The 26,128-nt window shown below is 43.9% G+C and overlaps 1 protein-coding gene across 1 annotated transcript in view; it reads left to right on the plus strand.

The window, feature by feature from the left end:
* The window catches only part of LOC132869096 (cilia- and flagella-associated protein 57-like), a 53,345-nt gene extending 42,602 nt beyond the window's left edge, over nucleotides 1-10,743 (plus strand). The window contains exons 22-23 of the mRNA XM_060902450.1: nucleotides 9,207-9,293; nucleotides 10,540-10,743. Coding sequence (XP_060758433.1) covers nucleotides 9,207-9,293; nucleotides 10,540-10,743 — 291 coding nt within the window. The remainder of the gene's footprint in view (nucleotides 1-9,206; nucleotides 9,294-10,539) is intronic.
* The last annotated feature ends 15,385 nt before the right edge of the window (nucleotides 10,744-26,128 follow it).

A 26,128-nucleotide genomic window follows, 5' to 3' on the forward strand; every position in this document is an offset into this window, starting at 1 on the left:
TAGTGATTAACCAAATGAGCAACAGCTGAGTTCAATACTCTGACAGGGAGCGCTGTTAATCTTGGTTGTTGTAGTCCTGGGTGGCCATATTTGTAGTCTAGTTAGCGCTGTGGGTTTCAGCACGCCGATTGACAGACCCCCCCCCAAGGAACTCCCTCTGGGAGCTACAGTATATTCTTCTTGGGGCGCCGTCTGCCCCAGGTATGGGTTTGTCAGGATTTTGAGCATGGAATTCCTATTTCATCAGGGGATCCAGACATCCTTGGCACATACCCAGCTTCGTTCTTCAGGTCCATAGCCTTCCCACTCTACCAGATATTCGATTTGACCTCTGCTGTGTCTGGAGTCAAGTAGTCGATTTATCTGGTAGATGGGTTCACCCTCCAGACTCAGTGGTTGGGGTTCTTGGATGAGAGGGTTCTCGGCTAGTGGGCCTAGAACGGCAGGCTTGAGACAGGAAACATGAAATGTTGAAGATATCCGACTATGAGGGGGGAGCTCTAGCCTGTAGGAAACCTCATTAATTCTCAGAACCTTGAATGGGCCAATGTATCGGGCTTGAAGTTTTCGGCAGGTGTTAGATGGTCTGAGATTTTTGGTGGCGACCCATACCCTGTCACTAGGAGCGAAGTCTGGGTTGTTACCCCTGTATTTGTCAGCATATTCTTTGTATTTAGTATTGATTGTTTCGATGCATTTATGTACTTCTTCCCAGATTGCTTGGCTGTGTGAAAACCAGTCCTTGATGGCTTGGACTTGTGTTGGAGTATCATCCCAGGAGAACAAAGGGGGCTGATAGCAGAGTATGCACTGGAAAGGGGTCAGTTGCGTCGCAGAGTGCTTCAAAGAGTTTTGTGCATACTCAGTCCATGGAATGAAACATGCCCAGTCCCCTGGGTTCCTCATGCAAAAGATTCTTAGGAAGCATCTGATTTCTTGGTTGGCCCTTTCCCACTTGTCTATTTGATTGAGGATGATAACCTGATGTGAGACTGACTGACACTCCAAGTCATTCCATGAAACATGACCATAGTTGAGAAATGAACTGTGGACCTCTGTCGCTAACTGTGTCCTCAGGAATGCCAAAGTACCTGAATATGTGCTGGAACAAAAGTTTGGCAATCTGCAGTGCAGTCGGGATGCCTATTAATGGAAAGAGTTTCAGTGCTTTGGAGAATCTGTCTATGATCACAATGATGGTGGTGTTTCCCATGAAAGGCGGCAGATCCATGATAAAACCAAGGGTTATGTGTGACCAGGGCCTCTGTGGTATTGGGAATGGACAAAACTTACCCGCTGGCAGGGTATGAGGCACCTTTGCTTGGGCACACTCCGAGCAAGATGCAATGAACTGATTGATTTCTGTGAGCATGTTTTCCCACCAGTACTTGTTGCTTAGCAATTGGTGAGACCGTTGGCTACCAGGATGTCCTGTGGCGGGAGACGTGTAGGCCCAGGTGATGAGTCTCCCTCTAAACTGCTTCGGGATGTAGAGTAGACCAGGTGGAAGGCTCACAGGAGTTGTTCTGGGCTGAGCATTTCTTATTTGCTGGTCTAAGTCCCAAGTGATGGATTGCACGAAGCAGTCAGGGGGAAGAATTGAATGAGTGGTGGATTCTTGCTGTGAGGAGGCGAAAGTGCGTGACAGAGCATTTGCCTTCATGTTCTTAGATCCTGGGCAGAATGAGATGGTGAAATTGAATCAGGTAAAGAAGATGGCCCATCTGGCCTGGCGTGGATTGAGATGCTTAACCTTCTTGAGGTATTCTAAGTTTTTGTGGTCAGTGAGTGTTGTGAAGGGGTGACTAGCTTTCTCTAGCCAGTGTCACCACTCCTCAAGTGCGAATTTGATGGCTAAGAGTTCACAGTTACCTACATCATAGTTTCTTTCTGCAGATGTGAGCTTCTTTGAAAAGTAAGCCACAGGATGAAGTTTGTGCTTCTCTCCACAATGTTGGGATAAGATCCCTCCAACACCTGTGTCAGATGCGTCGACCTCTACGACGAAAGGTTTGGTTGGGTCTGGATGCTGCAGAACCGGGGCTGAGGTAAACATTTTCTTAAGGTGGTTGAAGGCTTCTTCTGCAGAGGGATTCCATTGCAGCCGTTTGGGTCCCTTCTTAAGCAAGGCCATTAGCGGTGCTGCAATTGAGCTGAAACCTTGAATGAAGCATCGATAGAAGTTTGCGAAACCCAGAAAAACACTGAAGTTCCTTGATCGAGGTGGGTACTGGCCAGGATGTGACTGCGGACACCTTGAAGGAATCCATGCTGACTCCTTCTGAGCTGATGATGTATCCTTAGAGTGAGATTTGCTTCTTGTGGAATTCACACTTTTCAGCTTTAACATAGAGGTGGTTCTCCAGTAAACATTGGAGAACTGCTCTGACATGTTCTTGATGGCTCTCTTCATCAGGGGAATATATCAAAATGTTGTCAATGTATACTATGACGTAGCATCCCAGTGTGTCCCTTAGCATGTCATTGATCAGACACTGGAAAACACTGGGAGCTGAAGAAAGGCCATATGGCATTACCCGGTATTTGAAGTGACCCATGGTCATGCTAAATGCGGTCTTCCACTCGTCACCCTTCTTGATTCTTATCAAAGTTGTAGGCACTGTGGAATTCGAGCTTTGAGAATACTTTTGCTGAGCAAAGCTGCTCTAGAGCAGATGGAACAAGAAGCAAGGGATAAGGATATTTAACTGTGACTTGATTAAGCCCTCTATAGTCGATACAGGGCCGAAGGCCGCCACCTCGCTTTTCAACAAAGAAGAAGCCTGCTGAGGCTGGTGACTTGGAGGGACAGATGTATCCCTGGTTGAGGGCTTCTTGAATGTATTCCTCCATAGCAGCACATTTCTTCTGGAAGAGGGGATAAATACGACCACAGGGAGGTGACATACCTGGTAAAAGGTCAATGGCACAGTCATATGGTCTGTGAGCAGGTAGCCCACAAGCTTTCCCCGTACTAAAGACTTCTTGCAGGTCAAGGTAACACTCAGGGACATTCTCGATGGAGTCTGGCTGGGGACTCTCCACCAATGTGGAAGCGATCCCTAGTTGTGGGTGTGCAAGACGGTGTTGGAAGCAAGTGGGTGAACACTGCAGAATTTCTTTGTTATGCCAGGAGATCAAAGGGTCATGAAGTTGTAGCCAAGGATATCCCAGAATGATATCGTGATGTTCAGTAGAGGTTACGTAGAGAGAAATTTGCTCAGAATGGAGTGCTCCCACCTGAATGAGAATGGGAGCGGTTCTGATGATTACCATCATAGGCCATCACCTATGGGTCGTCCATCAATAGTTCGGATGCTGAATAGACTTTGCAGAGGGATTGTGGGTAGGTCGTACTTCTGGATGATTGTGCTGTTGATGAAATTCCCCTCTGCCTCTGAGTCCATGAAGGCCGACAGAACATGTGTGGAAGATACTGGCTTTAACAAGACAGGGACTTTAAATGACTGTGCATTAAATTTTCAATCTGGACTCATCGTCTGGGTAGTGGGTTCCATGGGCTTGGAGCATGCAGAATGGATGGCACATTGATTTATTTTATGTGCTGAATTCCCACAGTAGAAACAGAGACCCTCTTTTTTCCTCTTTTCTCACTCCAATCTTTTCAGGTGAGTGTGAGACACTTCCATAGGTGCACTTTCTTCAGGGTGTTGAGCAGACTCGGAGGTTTGCTTGAGAGAGGGTCAGCTGGTGAGCAAATGATCCAGCCGGATGGCTAGGTCAATAAGGGAGTCCAACATCATGTTAACATCCCTACATGCCATTTTGCTGAGTATCTCAGGGCGGAGGCCCTGACAGAAAACTGCCTTCAATGCCAGTTCATTCCATCCACTGGCTGCAGCAAGAGTCCAAAATTCCAGGGCATATTCTGCAACCTTTCTAGAGCCTTGCTTCATATTGAGGAGACTCTCTCCAACTTCAACACCTTCAGGTTCATGATCAAATACTTATTTGAAAAACTTGAGAAAATGCTCATACCGTATAAAATCGTGTGTTTACCTCCTTTGCTCTATACAACACTAGCCCATTGTAGTGCCTTACCAGTGAGAAAGGACAAGAATTTGGTGATCTTGTGTTCATCCAAAAGACGGGGCATAGTGGAGAAATACAGTGAGCACTGGAGCAGAAACCCCTTACAGGCGGTTGTATCTCCGGCATACTTCACAGGAACAGGAAGCTGTAGCAAGGCACTCGAAGTTGTCTCAGGGTGTGGAAGGAGGGCCTGTGACATGACAGTTGTTAGCTGTGTCATCCACGTGTTGAGATTAGCAAGCATCTGTTGATGTTCTCCTAACAACCTTCCCTGCACGTTTAGTGCAGCCTGTTTTGCTTCCTCCGCTACAGTAGGTGAAGTATCCTGTCAGGCTGCAGGCACTTAGATGTAATTGCAGGAAGAAGGAGTGAGTAAACAGTACAGAGCCAAATTGTGAAGCAGAAATCGTTGTCAGAAGGCAGGCGAGGGTCAGTCGATCAGCAAACAGAGTGACGTAGACAAAAACAGGAAGAGTAAACGTGGAAAGGACAGCGAGAGTCAATAAACAGGAAAACAGGCAGAGATAATAAAAGGCTCGGTATGGACTGGGAATACAGAACGGTACTTCACAATGAAGCAGTGTCTGAGAGGGGTTTAAGTACCGTGGTAGTGATTAACCAAATGAGCAACAGCTGAGTTCAATACTCTGGTGACAGGGGGCACTGTGAATCCAGGTTGCTGTAATCCTGGGTGGCCATGTTTGTAGTCTGATTAGCGCTGTTGGTTTCAGCACTCCTACTGACAAAGATTAAGCTTAGAATTACTCAAAAAAAACATAAAGGCATATAGAAATGGATTCATTTTGACATGTTTTTGCATATGTGTAGGAGAATAAGTTTCTGAATGAACAGCTTAAGAAGCACAAGCAACATCACCAGAAGCTTCTGACCAACCTAATGAAGAGGAATATCGATTTTGTTGACAGTAAGTCACAATATATATTTTATAATACACATTTTGTCATTGTAGAAAGTAGTCTTCAGGGAAATGCTTGTGTTCATTCAGCATGTTGTGTTATATTCAAAATGTATTAAAATATACAACATAGATACAGTTAAAACACCTCAGGCTCATTATAAGAATTTATATATAAATAATATATTAGACACATGACCATACACCTCCATACACTTTATTAGAGGAACATGCACAACATGTGAGTCATTTCTGAAATCATGTACAGCATTCTGGACAAGCCGAAAATGTCTTCAACGGGTTAAAAGCATTTAAAAAGCATATACACTTTCTTTTTATTTCAACAGCTACATCCGCTGCAATCCTAGGGCCCATGCTCCAGCCTCAGCGCCCTGTAGAGCAAAGGCTAAACAGGAATCTCCTGGATACGAGACAAGGCCAAACCTTTGCGCTGCAGAATTCACCAGGTGCTGTCAAATTACCACCAATTAAGAGCAACAAATAAACCATGCAACCTCCTAATTCTAAGCCTAAGTCACGCCAAAAGACTCAATATATCACAAGAAAGACAAAATATCAGCATAATATAGAGGTCTTATTAAGTGAGCCTCCAGCCAGTGAAGGTTCTAGATTGTACCACCCCCCACCACACACACAGATACACACCAACAACAATTGTGTTTATCCACAAGCCACCCTAAACCCAATAATAAACAACAATAAAAAGCTACAAAATGTCAGTATAATACAATGTATTTTAAGTTTGTCTAGAGCAGGGGTGTCCAAACTGATCCATAAAGGGCCGTGTGCGGCTGCAGGTTTTCATTCCAGCCATGCAGCAGCACCCTGATTTGGCTTATTCAATCAACTGACACACCCACCCTTTAATCAAGGGTGGGTGTGGCTGCAAGTATTTGACTATGTGAAGACAGTTCAGTTGATTGAATGAGCCAAGTCAGGTGTGCTGCTGCATGGCTGGAATGAAAACCTGCAGCCACACGGCCCTTTATGGATCAGTTTGGACACCCCTGGTCTAGAGCAGTGTTTCTCAACCACTGGGCCACGAAGCGCCATCTAGTGGGCCGCAATTTTTTTTTCAAGTTGAAGCTAATTTTTAGGAGGGTACAATTGCTGTGTTATATCCGATGTCACATCCGCCTCATTAGATAAGCAAGACCTGAAGTGGTCAGTGAAGCTCACTGTTCACAAAGCGTTACAATCACTGGAGCACCTTGCTAGTCATTAAAATACCCTAAGCTTTCACTGTTTTGCACTGTTCGAATCAAACAAACCATGAAACTGATAAAAGTTTCTTCCGGGTTTCCCGTGAAGTGATAAAAAGGGTGAAAGAGCAAAGGATTTTACCAAAAGACAACGAGAAAGGTGTCTCTTGAACCTTTTGCTCCGATGGAAGGGAGCCAAGTCGAAGAATGCTTGAGTTTGCAGTGATCACTTTGTGAAAGGTTTGTAAATTCCTCTGATTTATTTTGTTTGGATTCACAAATTACTTTTCTCACCATTTTTCGCTATTTCATGATGTTTTGAAGTTCAGGAGATGCTTAAGTCCTCATGTGTTTTTGTTTACTGTTTGATTGTGGTTGCCATATTGTAAGCTAACGTGTATATAATACGCATAATACCGAGGTCTTTAAAGGGGTTTCTGTGGATCTTTGTGAATGAGTTACCTGGAAAAGAAGAGCAAGGAGAATTGAGAATTGAGTGGCTGTGGTTTCTTTATACCCGATACTAAAACTTGTAGTGTCCTAGAAATTGTCACAAACATGTACAAAAAGCCCAGAAATTCCTACTGACCCAGAGATAAACGATACAGGATTTATCTTGTAGTGTCCGGATCTCCAGATCTTTAACCCAGACACATGTTAAAAAGTTGTACACCTCCATGCTCTTCCAGGTTTTTAATCCGTTTGTCCGTGTAGAATGATGTCTGCAGCACCAGGTAGTTTGAGATGTCGATGAACTCAACGGATGGATAATTTTTCAACTCGTAGGAAAAATCCTTCCTTGTTAACGTGTAAGGATCTTGCCCACTAAGTGGTTTCTATATCCACTTCTTTTGAGTGTACTTCTTGGTTTTAATAACTTGCTTGTTTGCTATACACAAACATGGCAATAAGTTCTTGTGTTCATCAACCAGAGTCCACTTTTGGATCATTAATCCTTTTTGACTGAGAATGCCCTTCATGTATGGTTTTATGTTGGCTTCTGGCACATCCATGCAGTTTTAAATACAATGTCTACAATTAAAAACAGTTTGTTTTTATTGCATTTATTTAATTCCTGGGCTCCCCTCTGTAACAGGGAGTGATGTTGCATTCCATTACTACACTTTACAATAGATTATTAGAATCCAATAGAACAGATGAGCCAAAACTAATTAGGGATCTTTTTTAATGAACCCTGACTTGTTACAAGTATGAAGAGGTGGGCCTTAAAGTAGAAAAGGTTGAGAACCCCTGGCCTAGAGCACTGGAAATTCCCTTTACTGAAATCAGATTCTAGTTAATACAGTCACAGAAACCTCAAAGTGGTTTTTTGGGCTTTTATTCAGCAAGTAATCTGATTATGATCATGGTGGAAGCAAAACAGGGATGTAGTCTAGATACACTGACATGTTTTGTATGTTTGTAGGAGAATCACTTTCTGATTCAATGGATTAAGGAGCACAAACTAAGTCATCAGGAGTTGCTGATCAGCCTAAAAGAGAAGAATGTCCAGTCTTAGGTACAGCATTCTGAACATGCCTAAAATGTCTTCAACTGGTTGAAAGCACTCAAAAAGCATATGCACTTTCTTTTTATTTCAACAGCTACAGCTGGTGCGATCAAAGTGTCCAGGCCTGTCTTCCAGTTTCAGTGCCCAGTAGACCAATACAGAGAGACAGACAGCCATTCACACTCAGGGACAATTTAGAGTAGCCAGTTGAACTAATCTGCATGTCTTTGGACTGTGGAGGAAACTGGAACACCCAGAGGAAACCCATGCAGGCACGAGGAGACCATGCAAACTCCACAAAGAAAGGCCCCAGTCAGCTGCGGGGCTCAAACCCAGAAGCTTCTTGCTGTGAGGCGATAGTGCTAACCCCTGCACCACCATGCTGTAAAGAGGACAGTAAAGAGGACAGTAGAACACTTTAGTCATTTTTTAAAATCCTCTACATTGAGGGGAGATACACTAGTTGGCAGTAGTAGTCACATCTGGTGATTGTTGGTTTGTGTACTGTTAATCGTCAATCCTTGACTGCTTTTCAGTGAATGAAAGGTGAGCTGTTTGTTTTTACTATCATCTGTCAATCATTGATATGGCACATTGTTTCCTAGTGCTTTTCACACTTTTTGTGGCTGTGTTCACCCTGCGTGGGTTCAACCATCCTCATGAACTGAAGTACAGTCTGTGATTGGATGTAAAACTTCCTGCTTCAAATGCAAACACTAATGTAACTCATTTTTACTGTTAATGGTGGTCACCCTTCCCCGACCCCCTTGACAGAAACTGGTCTGGTCATTGTAATGGCTCAGACTTGCCCTGCATTTGTCTTGACATGGTGTCAGCTCCTCAAAAACATGGCCTTGTCTCTTGGTCTAGGTTCAGGTGATCTTGACTACAACACTATGACCCAATGGATCTTTTCAGCACACTCTCTATGACGCCTCTGTTGAAAGTGGTGAGGATGAATGAATGGAAAAATGTAAAGCATCATCCAGGAAAGAGAAAATTAAAATGTTAATTTTAGTGCCAGATAGCTGGAGAAAACAGAAGACCCAAGACACATTTAGTGTAAGTTAATATTTGGCGAGATGTGCAAGGTTGTTGAAGAAAAAGAAAAGCATTTTAGCTGAGCCAGACAGAAAGAAAGGGCATCCAATTTTACAAGACACTAAAGCGAAGTTTCAGCATTTTTTTTTTTCCTGAAAAAAAAGATTGTGTCAGTCAGTACAGATCAAGGAAAAAAATCAGAAGAAGAAATGTTTGTTAGCTAACCTTAATAAGCTGCAGATGATGGATGGATGGATGGTGGATGGATGGATGGATGGCTTTCAAAGATTGCAATGGTGAAAAATAGGTTTTCCAAATGTGAATTAAGGACAAAATATTTTGTTGTTGTGGGTCTAAAGGTACACAATATGTGTATGTCTGTCAATGCCATCATAACCTTTTTACTTTTTCTTTGGCCATTTCCTTTTTTCTTTTATGACCTACTCCTTTAATTGTTTTCCAGTTGCCTGTAAGACCTGCTCTGGTGCAGTATGCAGGAACCTCCGGTAGCTCAGGCAACAGCATGAAGAGTACAGCCTGGAGACTACAGGTATGATTTATTAGATTAGACTCACTGGATATCATTCAACTGTAATGTCATTGTTGGTCAATGTGACATTTTTTTAGTTACATTAGTCAGTGTATTGTGTCAGCATGCAGTGCATTACACAGTACTGATTGTGTTTACAACTGCAGGAAGCAAGGCAGAGAGTACTGCAGATGAATGGCCTTCTGGAGGGGCATCACAACTGACAAGGTCTTTGTGCATGAGCCATTGCTGCTATGTATAAATAAAGCTTCTACTTTTAATCAACATTTTCTTCACAAATGTTTTTCCCCCTTTCCCCATTAAATTATTATTTGTCATTGATTATAGTGCAGTCCATAGGATAACAATATTACATTGCATTACATTACATTACATCGCATTTAGCAGATGATCTTATCCAGAGTGACATACAAGAAGTGCAAAAGTCAGGTACAAGAAGTGCTGAACTTTTAGACAAGAAAGTTCTAGTGCCAACTGAACAAGTGAAAGAATAACACTGAGTGTAAAATTGTGTTGAAGTAACAATACTCGGCAGCCAAGGAAAGCAATTCAACCAAACAAATGAGCTGACAAAGTACAACTAAATAGAGAAAAATAAAACCCCAACAGCTAACCCCAGACTAGACAGTACACAGCCTGGGTTGGTCAAGACCGATACATGATTACACAGTGGGTGTCAGTAATGGCACCAACAATCCGAGTTCGGAGCGGCCTCCAAACATGGTCATCACAGACTATAATCCCCAAGCACCACAGCACCTGCCGTCTCCCGAATATTGAGGACACACCTGTTGCACATTTCCTGATAATCAGCTCCCCCATTTAAGGACAGCAAACACACACGCATTTTGTGAAGTATCGCTCAGTGTTAGCACACCTGATCATACCAATCCGTTGTTCCTACTTATTGACTTTCTGTGACTTTGACCCAGTTTTCTGTTTATCTCTGACTTTGAACTTTCGCCTAATCTCTGACATACTGTCTGCATATATATCAACCCTTGCTCAACCCTGACTTTGTCATTTGTCTCACGGATTTGGCTACCAGTTTACGACACGCCCACTGTCCCCTGCGCTTGCATCCGTAAGTGCCTGCACCCCAACAGGATACTTCACCACCATGGATGCAACAGAGGAAGTGAAGCAAACTGCTCTTAATGTGCAGGGATGATTCTTGGGAGAATACCAGCAGATGTTAAGTGAATTAAACACTCATATATCACAACTAACAGCTGTTGTTTCACAGGCCCTCCTGACATGCCCCACGTCCTCCATGAGTGCTGCTGCAATGGTTCCTCAACCTGAAAAGTTCTCCAGAGAGGTATCAGAGTGCAAGGTTTTCCTCTTACAATGCTCACTATACTTCACAACCCTCACAGGAGTTACTGAAGAACAGAAGATAGCTCAGTTCATTAATCTCCTTACCGGCAATGCTATGAAGTTGGTCTAGCACTGTATGGGAGCATGATGGTGAGCATACAACATCCTATGATCATTTTGTGGAACTATTCAAATGAGTGTTTGACCATCAGCCTGAGGTCATTGAAGTAGGATAGAAGCTACTCATGATCCAGCAAGGACAGAGGAGCGGTGGCACAAATGGCCCAGTCGAGCTGCCACAGAATGGCTGGCCTCATGAGCTCTCACATATGAGTCTCCTCTCCTAATGGAGCACCTTGCACAGTAAGGTAAGACAAACAATGTCATGTCCCCATTGTGTTGTCTTTCTGGACCTCCAGACCTGATGCCAAGTGGTGCACAAAAGTGTCACAGACCTGACAGGTATGGAAGTTGCCCCACAGTGACAACTGACTTGCTGAGTGATGCCAGCCATTGGCCATTTCAGTGGCTCTTCCACATGCCATCTGGTGGTGTGCCATTGATCCTGTTGGGTTCATCTGCCACAAAGCACCAAAAAGCACCCTGCTGCCAGCGTCTTATTGGTGATGTACTATTTAACCCATAGCTGGAACTCAGGCAGGTGCTACCACTCTGGGTCAGAGCAGACCTGGGAGCAATGGCGATTCAGGGGTAACTCCACTTTCCCCAATAGTCAAGTCCCCCTGGACCTGAGACTCACCACCGGTTGCAGTTTAAAGTCATACTCAGGAACAGGTGTATATCCATCCATCCACATCCCCAGCATCTTCAGGCTTCTTTTTCATGGAAAAGAAAGGAGGGGGTCTCCACCCTTGCATTGATTACCAAGGATTGAACCAAATTACATTTAAGTGTCCTTATCCACTCCCAGTTGTAGGTACAGTCACAGTCTCTTTTAGAACTACATATCCCATCAACCAACTTCCGCGATGACCTACGTCACACCTGAGCGGGATTACCTACGTCACATCCTCCCTGAAGCCATAAGTGGCTCAACCACACTTCCGTCTTCCTCTTTGGCTCTGTGAACTTCGTCTACAGACGTAAAGAGGCACTCTCTCCGGACTGTCCGAAATCACGACTTCTGCCTGGCAAGAAAGAAACTCAGCACGTTTTCGTTTACCACTGGCCACAGTAAAACTACTTAAATCACGCTATCTCACTCAGATTGAGTTACAACCAGTTTTTATTTGTTCATTATAAGTAACATTATGACTGCAGCCCAAAGCAGTTAATTAAAAGTTAGAAGCGACCGGATTCCTTCTGACTTAATCGCTGTGCACATTATTGATTATTGATACTTTTCCTCACGAACGCTGAAGTTTGGACAAAGAAATTCTCTGCGCTTTCACAGAAGCCTCCACGACCTCTGTGAACTCCAGAAGTTTCGGAACATCTCTGCATTCCTACATAGGAACAAAATACTGGAAGTAAGACTGGCATTTTGGGCAAAAACTAGTCTTAGGAATTAGCTTTATGAAGTGGTGTGAATTTAAACTCAGGAACTGTTTAATTGTGCACACTGTAGATACTCAGAGTGTTGAATTGATCATTGTTCTATGTTCTCTCAGTTGTTTTTTTTTATAGATAAGCTGTTGCATGCTATCTCTGTCCTTCCTAACACCTTTAATTTCATTATTACACATATTTTGACCTCATCAAGATTTCAGTGAATTTGGTAATGTTATAAGTAGTGGGTTAGAATACCACGAGGTGGGATTCCTTTGTCTCAACCACGAGGTGGTCACCTCCCCCAACACAAACACACCTTAGATAACATTCCAAGGCCTGATTCATTTCAAACTTACAGAGCATTCTCCCGCGCTCACATTCAAACCCTCTTTGTCTCCTCCTTCCCATACTGCGCAGTCGCGCACAGGACACACCCCCTCTGCTCTCTGTCTCCCCTCACACACACACCCTGTGCTCTCTCTCTCCTCTCGCACACACACACAGAGACGCGCGCGCACACACACACACACACACACACACACACACACACACATATATATATATATATATATATATATATATATATATATATATATTGCTGATCATATTTGAATATTTCAACTGCTATTACTCATTTTTATCATTGTTATAATAAATTCAATTATTCTGTACGGAAGCGTATTGCTTTCACTTGGAAAAAAAAGCGTATTGCTTTCACTTGAAAGAAAAAATCCGGTTTTTCTGAGTAATTTATTTTTTGGTTTGTTGCTTTCACTTGGAAAAAAAAATCCGGTTTCTCTGAGTAATTTATTTTTTGGTTTGTTTTTCAGGGTAATTATTTCCAGTTTTTCTGAGTAATTATTTTTCTGTTTTTCTGAGTAATTATTTTTCTGTTTTTCATGGTAAGTTTTTCTTTTGTAAGTAATTTTTTTTTTTTTTTAATTATTGAGATACTTCGAATGGAAGCAAACATGGCCGGCTTGTTTAGTTTAATCAAGTTTTACTTTGATCTGGGTTTAAGACACTGGGAGATAGTCCTGTCTTTAAGTCATATAGATGGTATTACTATTAGTTTGTCAACTTTACGCAGGCACCTGAAGACTTTGAGGTTGTTCAGAAGGAAAGCCCATTCAGATCTCTTAGACACAGCAATGTTTCTCCAGGATCAGCTGGACATATATGGCATGCTCCATGGATACAAGATGATGCATTTGAAATGCATTCAGGCTGGCTACATGGTGACTCAAGAGACGATCAGGAGACTGCTGAAAATATTGGATCCGCACGGTGTGCAGCTGAGGTGCCGGAATCGCCTTCGGCGGCGTATGTACCAGAATCCAGGCCCAAACTTTTTATGGCATGTAGACTCATATGATAAACTCAAACCATACGGGATCTGCATCAATGGTGCAATAGATGGATTTTCACGAATGGTGATATGGTTACATGCCTACTCTACAAACAGTGATCCCAGAATAATCGCGCAATACTTCATTGATGAGGTGTCATCAAGGAATGGAACTGCTGCCCGAATTTGTTCGGACCTCGGAACCGAGAACTGTTACATTGAACAAATGCAGATGTTCTTGAGGCACGATCATCTGGACAACTTTTCGCACAGATGTTATCTGTATGGATCGAGCAATCACAACCAAAGAATAGAGAACTGGTGGGGCTTTTTAAGGAGGCAACACGCACAGTTCTGGATGAACGTGTTCCAAGATTTAAAAGACTCAGACTCCTTTTCTGGTGACTTCCTGGACAAAAGTCTCATTCAGTTCACATGTCTTGAAATAATAGAGGTAAGAACTGCAAAACATTTATGTTGTTTTTTCCCATAGTGCTATATATGTCAGAATAATACTGTGACACTTGCTCAGCTTAGTGCTTAATATATAGGCCTATTATTATTAGTGAAAAAGAGCTCACTCCATGTAGGCTATATTCAAAACCTTAGTAAAGTAAGCTTTAAAGTCAACAATATTCAAAGTACTTAAAGTATGAAAAGTATAAAATGCAATAAAATGTTCCTGTCAGTGTTTTGATGTTTTTAATTGCATAATACAGTTTATTATTGCAGATGTTTAAGTTGGAGCTGATTTGAACTACATTACTGGCTAATTTAATGATCGTGTGAACTGAATTTCTCACTTTCTATTTTTATTTATCTTTAGAGAGAACTGCAGGAAATTGTTCACCTCTGGAACGCTCACAGAATTCGCCCATGCAGAAATGCTGTGTCTCCAGGTGGGCGTCCAGTCATGATGTACACCCTACCCCAACTTTTTGGTGCCAGAGAGTACCTGAAAGAGGTATCCCAACAAAAGATAGAAGCCTGCAGAGAGGAATGCCTTCAGAGAGGTCCGTATCCCTGTGATGATACAGTGTTTGACATTTGCTGCCTTGCCATGGCAGAAAACAGTCTTCATCCACCCACCTCTCCAGAGGAAGCCATTGAGCTTTACATGTTTTTACGTGCTTACATACGAGCTCGAATTTAATGATCACAACCTGCTCTACTGGATTAAATGACTGGATGCAAGCCTCCACATAAGGGTAGAAAATCTTATGGACCATGAATTTCTAACTGTGAACTCTTTACTAATAGACATCTGCCATTTGTGCTTTGTATATCTTTCTATTCATTATGGAAAAATTACACATCATAAGTGCTGGCAGTCCAATAGCTGCATATGAAATATCGCATCACATGTTACATGTTGTGAAAAAATGGAAAATCTTGGGTGCATTGTAAAAAGAGCAGCCATCAAACAGGTTATAACATCTTGTCCTTAATGGTGTGTATGCTGAATTTCAAATGTAGCGCTTACAGACACAATACCTGTTAAAACTGAGCAGTGAAACTCTTTTCTCTTTTGATATTTAGTTATTGTTTATCGTAGCATTTAGGAAATATACCTTCCTGTTTTTTTGTTTCTCTCATGAAGTTACTATATGTCCATTTGCAGCCAAACAATTACATGTAACAATATTTGGTGAATATGTGTGTATCTAAAATTAGTTGGTGATTGTGAATGAATGTCATCTCTTAAACTTAACTGAACAGTTTAGATCAACTATTCTTATGTATTTGAATGAAATGTCACTCTATAGATTTATGTTGAAATGCAGTTGTCAATAAACTTTCAGCAAATGAAGCATACAATTATCTTTTATTAGGGCATGCATCTTTCCTTGAATTTACACATTTGATAACTTTAACATTTCACAATAGAAGCACCCCATAACAAAAGGAACATGTCTAATTTTATGATTGTGGATGGAAACATATCATGTCTCACAGAGCAGGACTCCTGAACTACATGATTCAACAGTAAAGACAATCTGTTTGAAGACAGTACAAAACAAGACAGAGAGCTGTGATTCTATTTGTAAAAAACACACCTCAAAGTACCTTTTAATGTAACGAGCAGATTCACAAACACTGTCAGTATTAACATCTGACATGAGGTAGAGATTCAAATTCTGTTATGATTTAACAGTGAAAATATAACAGAAGTATTTTTAATGCCCAAACATCATTATCCTAGACTGATAACAAAAGTGTCTTAAATCAAAGTAAATTGTTAACTGTTTCTTGGTATGATAGAAAGAAAATATCCAAAATAAAAAAATTAATCTGTGCCCACACAGCCCCTGAGCTAGTCACATATTCTCCTTACATGCTCTGATAACAAAAAGTGTCTTAAAGCAAAGTAAGTTATTGTTTCTTGATATAATAAAACCAAAATCTTGAAATGTAATAACTATTTTGCACTGTTCACACAGCACCTGAGCTACTGTAATCACATTTTCTCCTTATATGCTCTATCCCACATTCACACAGTCTAAACGTACATCACTGGCACTGAAGGGGAAGAGAAAATTGTGTATGGTGTTCATAAGTCACTTATGCAATGTCCATTGCATAAGTGTTGCTGGACAGTATAGACACCATTTCAGCTCGAAGCTCAGGGTAGCTGCTGTAAGTTGATGGCAGCTCCACAGTTGGGCCACAAGTATGGGCAATTGGCCGCTGCGCTAGCCCTTCCAAAGAGGTAAATGTGACTTGAATTTCTTTTACACAGATGACATCAGACCCAGTCAGAAATCTCATCAGCTTCCGGAGACCTATTTCATCCAATCCCCTTATGTACTGATGTAAAAATCGCAAACTTTGGTTCTCTGCTGAATTAGCTGGAGAAGCTGTTATCATCTTAATCACCTTTCGTGTTGTTGGTTTAATGTCCTCATACAGCTTCTTCATATCCTGTAGACTTGGGAAAAACTTCCTGAGTATTGGTCCTGCAACCTCTGCAATATTATCCAATGCATATTTTGGGTGCTGGATCATTTGCTTGTGGGCGACCTGGACAAGCACAGCTCTCAAATTATCTGGTGTCAGTACTGTTCTTACTCCCATGCGATCCATAAGATCAAGAAGCTCTTCCTTGTCATCGCCGACAACAGCCTCTTGCAAAGCAGTGGACAAGAGATCACGCTCAGACTGACTAAGATACAACATCAGGGAGTCAAACAGTAAATCAGGTGAAACAGAGTGTTCACCAAATATGACTGCTGCTGTAAAGGCTTGTGCCAGCCGAAATGGAAAATACCCCTGGTCCTTCAGTCCCTTGGCCAGTATCCTGCCAACAGACTTCCATTCCTCCTCTTGCCATTTTGGGGATAGTGATGGCACCCTCACATCTGCACCTTCTGCTGCACAGTCTAGGAATTCTGTCCAGAAGGCAGCATATACATCCCTTGACACACCATCAGCATCTGCCCCCATTTCATCAATGAAGCTGTATTTCACAGAGTAGGTCATCATTGCTTCATCTTTGAATTGAGCAATCAGTTCATCTAAGGCTACGTTCACACTGCAGGCTGAAGTGACTCAAATCCGATCTTTTCGCCCATATGTGACCTGTATCCGATCTTTTATTGACAATATGAACGACACAGATCCGATTTTTTCAAATCCGACCCAGGCCGTTTGGATATGTGGTCCTAATTCCGATTCCTATCCGCTCTTTTCATATGCGACTTCAGTCTGAACCGCCAGGTCGCATTCATCCGACTTACACGTCATCAACAAGCCACAAACGTCACTATTCTGCGCTGAAGTAGGCGGCGGGTCTCTCAAAAAAAGTTACAACAACATGGCGCATAATCACAGGCGCAGATAGAGGGTGGGACTCGTCCCACCCAGATTTAAATTCACCTCGCTCGGTCCCCCCCACTTGTAGGGAGGAAAAAACGTCTATGCTGTCTTTCTTTGCATAAGGCAAACCTCACGGAAAAATCAAAAGACTAATTACCATTCGGTTTATTGAGGTGCACAGCAGTGTATACATAGTTGCAACAACTCACATAAAACAAAACAAAGACTGATATTCGGTTGGTTGAGCTGCGCAGACTGCACAGGTTGCGAGCTCGAGCTTGGTTGCTATGGTAACCCACAACAAGTTTGACAGGCATATCGGGGTTGGGGTTGGTTTGCCGGCAGCTTTGTCCCCCCCAGTTTTTTGTCCCCCCCAGTTCAAAAAACGTATCTGCGCCCCTGCACATGACATCAATGCGAGGGACGCTTCGGGCTGTGAAGGTTCTGAATCTTCTCAATGGAAGGACGCAGAGGTTAGGGAGCTGATTTCCATTTGGGGGGATGCAGCTATTCAAGCTAGATTGGATGGGTCATACCGCAACCGAGCGGTTTTACTTCCGTAAACACGCCATGCTCACTGCGTGTGACGTCGTCGTATCCTGCAATGCGCATGCGGAACACTTTTAGGTCGCTTTTCGTTCATACTGAGGATCACATACAAGTCGCATATATTTGTTAATGTGAACGACCTCACAAAAAAATCGGATTTCACAAAAAAATCGGAATTGAGCATTAAGCCTTGCAGTGTGAACGTAGCGTAAGAGAGTCACTCTGTGAAGTTTCACAGTCACATGCAAAAGTTCACTTGCTGGAGTTGGTGGTCTAGCAGAAGCTGTCTCAGCATCAATAGGAGTTGAGGTGTAGGTGGGGGTGTTTATTTGTGCCTCTTCTATTGTAAGGATTGGCTCATGTATGAGTGTATCATCAAGATCACCTAAAAACGGCCCACCTGTCAAAGGACCAAAAATGACCTCTGATGTATTACACAAAGATGTAAGATCAATAACCTGAAGAGCTGCAGTAGAGACAACAGCTGATATTGTGGCAGTGCTTTGCTCATCATCTTCGACTGTGTGCATTTGATTTTCACTGTTATGTCTTTTCAGTGTCAGCTGCTCGACCTCTTCCATTGTGTGTTTATCTTGTCCAGATTCTGTTGTGTTTTCATGTTGCTCATCTGTCTGTACATCAGCTCCTTCCTCTTGGTCATCACCACTGGTCAGGGTCTTTGTGAACAAATAAAATCTTAACAACCCCAATTTGTGTGTCTCATAGTAGTCTCCCACACTAACATCCTCATCAACTTGTGCTTCTTGAAAGTTAACTATATCATGACTGAACTCTTCCCACTTTCCCATCGTTGACTTTTCATTAGGGAAGAACAGTTTTTTAGCTTGTGACAGAATCTCAGTTTTAGTGGCATTCTTGTTCATATCAAGAACTCTGGTTCCTCCACCACTGCGTTTTCTGACCTGTCTGTTGTCATGTATCCACCCTAATTCTATTTTTCTGGTTGTCTTCCAGGCTCTCTTATTACGTTTTAGATGTACATTTGTTGGTTGCACTGTATTCTCCCCCTCAAAACCTTGATCGCTGTCTTTGTTGCTCATTGTGCCCATTTTCTTTTTAAGTTTTTTAAATAAGGACAGTCTTTTTGTATCATCTCCACCTCTTCTCTGTTTTTCCATACAGAAACGCCTTGTGGCAATCCTGTCACCATAGGCTGGAATGTAAGAAGCCATAGTGGCATCATCTATTTCTCCAATTACCGAGCTATCAATCTGCAATAAAAACAAAAAGTATAAATTAGACATGACAAAGCTTGAAATATATTATCGCCAAGACTAGTTACTTCTGTGCCAAATTCCAGGACAACCAATTATAAATGCCTAATGTAGATGATAACATAATGGACAGTATGAGACAGTACAAAAACAGATTTTGAAGTTGTGACTTACATGATCCTGCTGCATTTTCTGAATACTCTCCTCAGGAACACCTCTGCTGCGAAGAAATATCCACAGACCATTATCTTGTTGGAGGCCGGGGGTTGAGGATGTAGCCATTGCTGGCACTGCAAAAATTTAGGAAAAAGGCAGAACCTATATAAAAATTTGTTGCACCAATAAATAATATGTTTAAAACTGTCAAGGCCAATTGTATCATGATATTATCATGATATATATGGAAGCACAAAATAATTTTGTTTAAAATGGATGTTTCAGGTCTTGACTGTTGACCTATAAATACTCTGTATAATCAATTGAAAGTGGACCTGTCATTAAACATTTGAATACACTCACTTAAAATACCCCCAAAATTGATTTGTGTAGTGTCCTTTGGTGATGAAAGCCTTCACTGGTTATTCATAAACAATAACATTACTCTGATAGTACAGAAGACTAAACTCAGCAGCTCAGAGTGGGCTTTTATTAGTAGTATTATTGTTATTATTATGATTACTATTCAAATAGTCAATAAAATCCAGATTGGGGCTTTGCAACATAGGGCATGAGTAACTTGTACTTTACTAGTAAGCAGGTGCAAAAACGTTTTAAATTTTAAATTGTTTTATTCAACATATGGGCCTATTCAAATAATTATGTGCATGGACGTTTCATGCAGGATCCTTCCTCAGTGTGTTTCAGGTATGCATGCATGTATTAAATAAATAGGAAATAGCAAAGGAGAGGGAGCCCATGAGCAAGCCACAGCAACCTCAGCAACTCAAAACACTCGTCATGGTCCGTCAATGGTCAATATAGTGACTAGTCTACTGGCAACGTTCTGTTTGTTTAAATGTTTACGTGCCCCATGTTAAACAACTTCTATGTTAGTATTCTCATGTTATGTCTCTACAGTGTTAGTGTATACTAATAGCATTTAACCTAACGTTATAACGAATGGCTCGTCCTATTTGTGCCAAGCCAATATAATGAAAGAAAGGCGATTCATTTTTGATGAGCAACAATGTCCAGCACGATGGAAACAAAACTGTTGGCTTACCTGACATCTTAAATCATGCCGATAGACACCATTCGAACTATGGGGGTAGGGGAGAGTGGGGAGGAGTGAGCCGCTTTTTTTATTTTTGGACCCCTAGCCAAAATAAAAGGGCTGAAGTTAAAATGATCCTATGCAAATGAAAGGTATTCAGAGTAGTTGCAACACGAACCAAGTTGTACAACTAATCGTGCAACCATCAGTTCTACAGATGGGAGAAAAAGCCTGTTAATTTTATGGCTCACTCCTCCCGATCTAAGGGAGGTGTGAACCACCCCATGGGGAGGACTGGACCACTGGCTTGAAATCATGAACAAATGACATTTGTCATGAAATACAAACTTTTATTTGAACTGTAACAAATGAAACATATTAAAAAAAAAACAAATCAGACTGTAAAACTTGTAAAACAGTAAAGATATCAAAAAAATCTAAAATCTTAACAAAAAAAGTCCAGCTATTATAAGTTTTTTTTGTAGGAACACGCGTTTGCACAGCAGCATTACAGTCTATAAAACATAATTAAACCTGAGGCCTGTCTTTAGCCGAAACACCAAAATAATCTGAAATGAGATACTAGTAATGGGCACGCTTAGCCAAATAACCAACTAACCTGAAATTGGAACTCAAGGCTTCTTAAAGCCTACAACAGAAGTATAGGTACCTCGTATGCCATCCCAGCATACAAAAATTAACAGCGTTTCAATTTTGGGTGATAGTTTAGAGAAAATTTGATCTTGATTAACAGGCAATATTGTTGCCTGGAGAGAAGAGATTTAACAATGGTAAGGGTTGGTAGGATTATTGGTAATCTGTGGATTACAGCCCCATACCTTAATTACATGTAAAAGTATTAGTACGGTAATGTATCACCATGACACAAAATTAGTTAAGGGAGGAGTGGGCCACTGAAGGGAGGAGTGAGCCTAGGCTCACTCCTCCCATGCACTGTGTGGCTCACTCCTCCCAAAACGACCCGCCATTGCTTCTGATGTCGACCTACATTTGAACGGAAGGATGTGGCCCAGGTTATGTCATCACACAATACCATAGTACATGCCTAATAAACAACAACAATGTGATTGTTATCTTGGTTTATTAGACAATAGGATGAAAAAACATGTTAAGTGAAATATTTACTTACTACCTTGAATTTTAGACTTTTGTTCTCCTATTGTGAGCAGGGTGCCAGGCTTCCATCCACTGTGGGTTGAAGTCAGGGGAATTCCCTGGTGACTTCATATGACAAGTTAACTGGGATAAACCCTGGCTAAATTTAGAAAAATTTTAAGTGGTTCACTTCTCCCCATGGCTCACTCCTCCCCACTCTCCCCTACTTGGGGGATCCGAGATCCCCTGAAACAGACATGAGATCCCTTGAAAACATGATTTGGGAAATGTTGGGGGGTCTCTAGCCTGACCGATTCGTTCATGTTTGTGGTGCCATTTGTTTGTTGACGCGTGTTGAAATGGAAGATTGGTTGTTGACATGATTTCCAGTGATGCTTTGGTGCTGCTGTGGATCAGATGTGTTGAGTAGCCTGACTGTTTTTTTTTTTCTTGCGTGTGGTATCATTGTTGACGCGAGGTTGTTTTTTGAACATGCCAATGCGGACACGATTTCCCCTGATGAGTTATGACTTCAGACTAGACCCCAAAGCCGTTTTGTTAGGACTTGGACTGTTTTGGCCTCTAGAGGCCGCTGTTATTTCCTTTTCGTGTCTTGTTTATTTTGGCCTCTAGAGGCCGCCACTGTTCCTGTGTTTTGTGTTTTTGTTAATTGCCTGTTAGTCCTAATTATCTTCACCTGTGTCCTTAATTAGTTTGTGTATTTATACCCCTGAGTTCAGTCCTCTTGTCACGGAGTCTTTGTGCTGTTATGTTTATCTCCAGTTTCCTTTGTACTGTGTTTTGTGGATCTTCTGAGCTTTTGCATTTTTGCCTTTTTCTTTTTGAATTATACTCTTTGTTTTTGTTTTTTTGTTTTGCCCTGGATTGTATATAGTGTACATAGTATAAATAAACCTTTTGTTACTTTTTCTACTTCTGCCTCACGCCTCTGCATTTGAGTCATTCCCCTGGTGGCCTAGTGGGGGTTTGCTGGATCATCACACCAACGAACCAGGTTCGAATCCCAGCAAAACCCTAACAGAAAGACTCCGTCATGACCGACTCAGCAGAGGCTGCTTCAACTGTCTACCCGGCCAACCTTCAGGGAATTATGGCAGCTTTGACACGCTTCGGAGCGACCATGGACGCTCATGGACGTACGCTCACCAGCCAACGTGAGGCCCTTGCTCGCCACGAGGAACTGCTTCAGCAAATTGGGAAAACCCTGGCACAGCTGACATCTCTGCCTGCATCTCCTGCTCCTGATCCAGTTCCTGCTCCTGATCCAGCTCCCACTCCTGATCCAGCTCCCACTCCTGCTCCAGTGCCTCCTGCCATGCTGCCTTCTTCACCTCACGAACCCAGCCTTCCTGCACCACAGAGGTATGACGGCAAGCACAGTGAGTGCCGAGAGTTCCTTACCCAGTGTCAACTCACCTTTGAGCTTCAGCCTACCACCTACACTACGGATCGCCGCAAGATTGCCTTTGTGATCACCTTATTAGCTGGTAAGGCGCGAGCCTGGGCTACTGCTATCTGGCAAAGACAGGGACCTGAGTGCTTTGATTTCCAGCTGTTTTCTGAAGAGATGCTTCGGGTCTTCGATCAGGCAGACATCAGTACCGACGCAGCCCGAAAGCTCATGTCCATCCGGCAAGGAGGAAGCGTCGCAGATTACGCCATCTCGTTCCGAACACTCGCAGCAGTAAGTGGATGGAACAAGACTGCCCTGGTGTCAGCCTTCCACCATGGTCTGTCTGACCCCATCAAGGATGGTCTGGCCTCTATTGGATGCCCAAGTGACCTCGAAACCCTCATCTCACATGCTATTCGTCTGGACAACAGGATGAGAGAACGCCACCAAGCCTTGAGCCCCCCCAGCCTCCCTACCTCTACCTGGAGACCGTCTACCTCCTTCAGTGACTGTCCAGAACCCATGCAAGTGGGTCGTACTCGCCTCTCCGCATCTGAGAGGGAGCGCAGAAGGAGGGACAAGTGCTGCATCTACTGTGGCAAGCCTGGTCACTTCCGAGCATCATGTCCCGAACTCTTGGGAAAAGGACCGCCCCGTCCAGCCAAGGGAGGGTTGTGACGGGGCCTACCCTCTCTCCCGGACTCCCTGGTCAAGGAATCTACATCCCGGTCTCCATCTCCTGGGGTGAGTCTGTCCACTCTTGTCAAGCTTTGATAGACTCAGGGGCAGCTGGGAACTTTATGGATATTCACTTCGCCCAAAGCATCAATATACCTACTGCACCTCTTGAAGTCCCTCTGTCTGTGTCTGCCCTCGATGGCCAAGCGTTAGGTGATGGAAGAGTCACCCAAGTTACTTCTCCAGTCTTCCTCCAGTCTCAAGGTCACAAGGAAGAAATATCCCTGCACCTGATTCCTTCACCTGAGTTCCCAGTTATTCTAGGCCTTCCTTGGCTTATTCGCCACAACCCTCGCATAGACTGGGTAACAAGCCAGGTTGTGGAATGGGGCCCTGCATGCCATGCCTCTTGTCTGCTCTCTAGCTCTCCTGTGTCTCCTGCCGAGCCCCCTGATCTCACCGAGTTATCTCAAGTTCCCACAGAGTACTGGGATCTCAAGGAAGTATTCAGCAAGAGCAGGGCCGCCATTCTTCCTCCGCACCGGGCCTACGACTGTGCCATCGACTTGCTCCCTGGGACTACCCCTCCTCGTGGCAAACTGTTTTCCCTCTCTCAGCCAGAACGCAAGGCTATGGAGGAATACCTCAAAGACGCCCTGGTCTCTGGGTTCATTCGACCCTCCACCTCACCTGCTGGTGCCGGCTTCTTCTTTGTCGGCAAGAAGGATGAGGGGCTTCGACCATGTATTGACTACAGGGGCCTGAACAAGATCACTGTGCGCAACCGATATCCCCTTCCGCTGATGTCCACTGCTTTCGACCTGCTCCAAGGCGCCACCGTCTTCACCAAGTTGGACCTACGGAACGCATACCACCTCATCCGTATCCGACAGGGAGACGAGTGGAAGACTGCCTTTAACACCCCGTCTGGGCACTACGAATACCAGGTGATGCCCTTCGGACTCACCAACGCACCAGCTGTTTTTCAGGCCCTAATCAACAACGTCTTAAGGGACATGATTAACCTGTACGTCTTTGTCTACCTCGATGACATCCTTATCTTTTCCAAGACCATGCAGGAGCACCGCCACCATGTCCGCCAGGTTCTCCAGAGGCTGCTACAGAACAATCTGTTCGCCAAGGCCCAGAAATGCGAATTTCATGTTCCCGAGGTCTCCTTTCTGGGATTTATTGTACGGACAGGCCAACTCCAAATGGACCCTGCCAAGACCCTGGCCGTCCGGGACTGGCCTACTCCCAAGTCCGTTAAGGAGGTTCAGCGGTTCTTAGGATTCGCTAACTTCTACCGCAAGTTCATCAGGAACTTCAGTTCTGTGGCAGCACCCATGTCAGACCTCACCAAAGGGACAGGTGGATCTTATGGCTGGTCTCCTCAGGCAGAAAAGGCGTTCAAAGACCTCAAGGCCCGCTTCTGCACGGCACCCATTCTGGTCCTCCCGGACACCTCCCAACCATTCATCGTGGAGGTGGACGCCTCGGACAGTGGTGTCGGCGCGGTACTCTCTCAACGTTCGGAAGGAAAGCTGCACCCCTGCGCTTACTTCTCCCACCGCCTGAGTCCTGCGGAGTCCCGGTACGATGTGGGGGATCGAGAACTGTTAGCGGTCAAACTGGCCCTTGAGGAGTGGAGGCACTGGCTGGAGGGAGCACAACATCCATTCCTGGTTTGGACTGACCACAAGAACCTGGAGTACCTCCAGCAAGCCAAGAGACTGAACCCTCGACAGGCTAGGTGGGCCCTGTTTTTCAGTCGGTTTGACTTCACCCTCTCGTACCGTCCCGGCTCCAAGAACACCAAACCTGATGCACTGTCCAGGCTGTTCTCTGCCACTAACAGGGAGAATGAAGTCGGGCCTATTATCCCGGTGTCCCGGATTGTGGCCCCTGTCCGCTGGGGTATTGAGGAGGCTGTTCGACAAGCCCAACGCCAGGACCCCGGTCCTGGGACGGGGCCACCGGGCCTCTTGTACGTCCCACATCAAGCCCGGGCCAAGGTTCTCCAGTGGGGTCACTCTTCCCCTCTCACCACCCACCCGGGAGCTCGGAGGACCCTGGACTTCCTGAAAAGACGCTTCTGGTGGCCTAACATGGAGCAGGAAGTAAGGTCATTTGTCCTGTCCTGTGAGGTTTGCACCAGAACCAAGAACCCACGACAGCGTCCCCAGGGTCTCCTGCATCCTCTGACCATTCCCCGGCGTCCCTGGTCCCACGTGGCAGTCGACTTCATCACGGGTCTCCCTGAGTCACAAGGTAACATGGTCATTTTGGTCATTGTTGACAGATTCTCCAAGGCCTGCCGCTTCATACCTCTGTGCAAACTCCCCTCTGCTCTTGAAACAGCGAAACTTATATTTAATCATGTCTTCCGAGTCTTTGGTCTTCCACAGGACATCGTCTCAGACCGAGGGCCCCAGTTCTCCTCCCGAGTGTGGCACGGGTTCTGCAAGGTCATCGGAGCCACTGCCAGCCTCTCCTCTGGGTTTCACCCACAGTCCAATGGTCAGACGGAGAGGCTCAACCAGGACCTGGAAACCACCCTGCGAGGCCTGGCTATGGATAACCCGACATCATGGAGCACCTGGCTGCCATGGGCAGAGTATGCCCACAACACCC

Source organism: Neoarius graeffei, chromosome 2, assembly GCF_027579695.1.
Source record: "Neoarius graeffei isolate fNeoGra1 chromosome 2, fNeoGra1.pri, whole genome shotgun sequence".
In the NCBI taxonomy this organism is placed as follows: domain Eukaryota; kingdom Metazoa; phylum Chordata; class Actinopteri; order Siluriformes; family Ariidae; genus Neoarius; species Neoarius graeffei.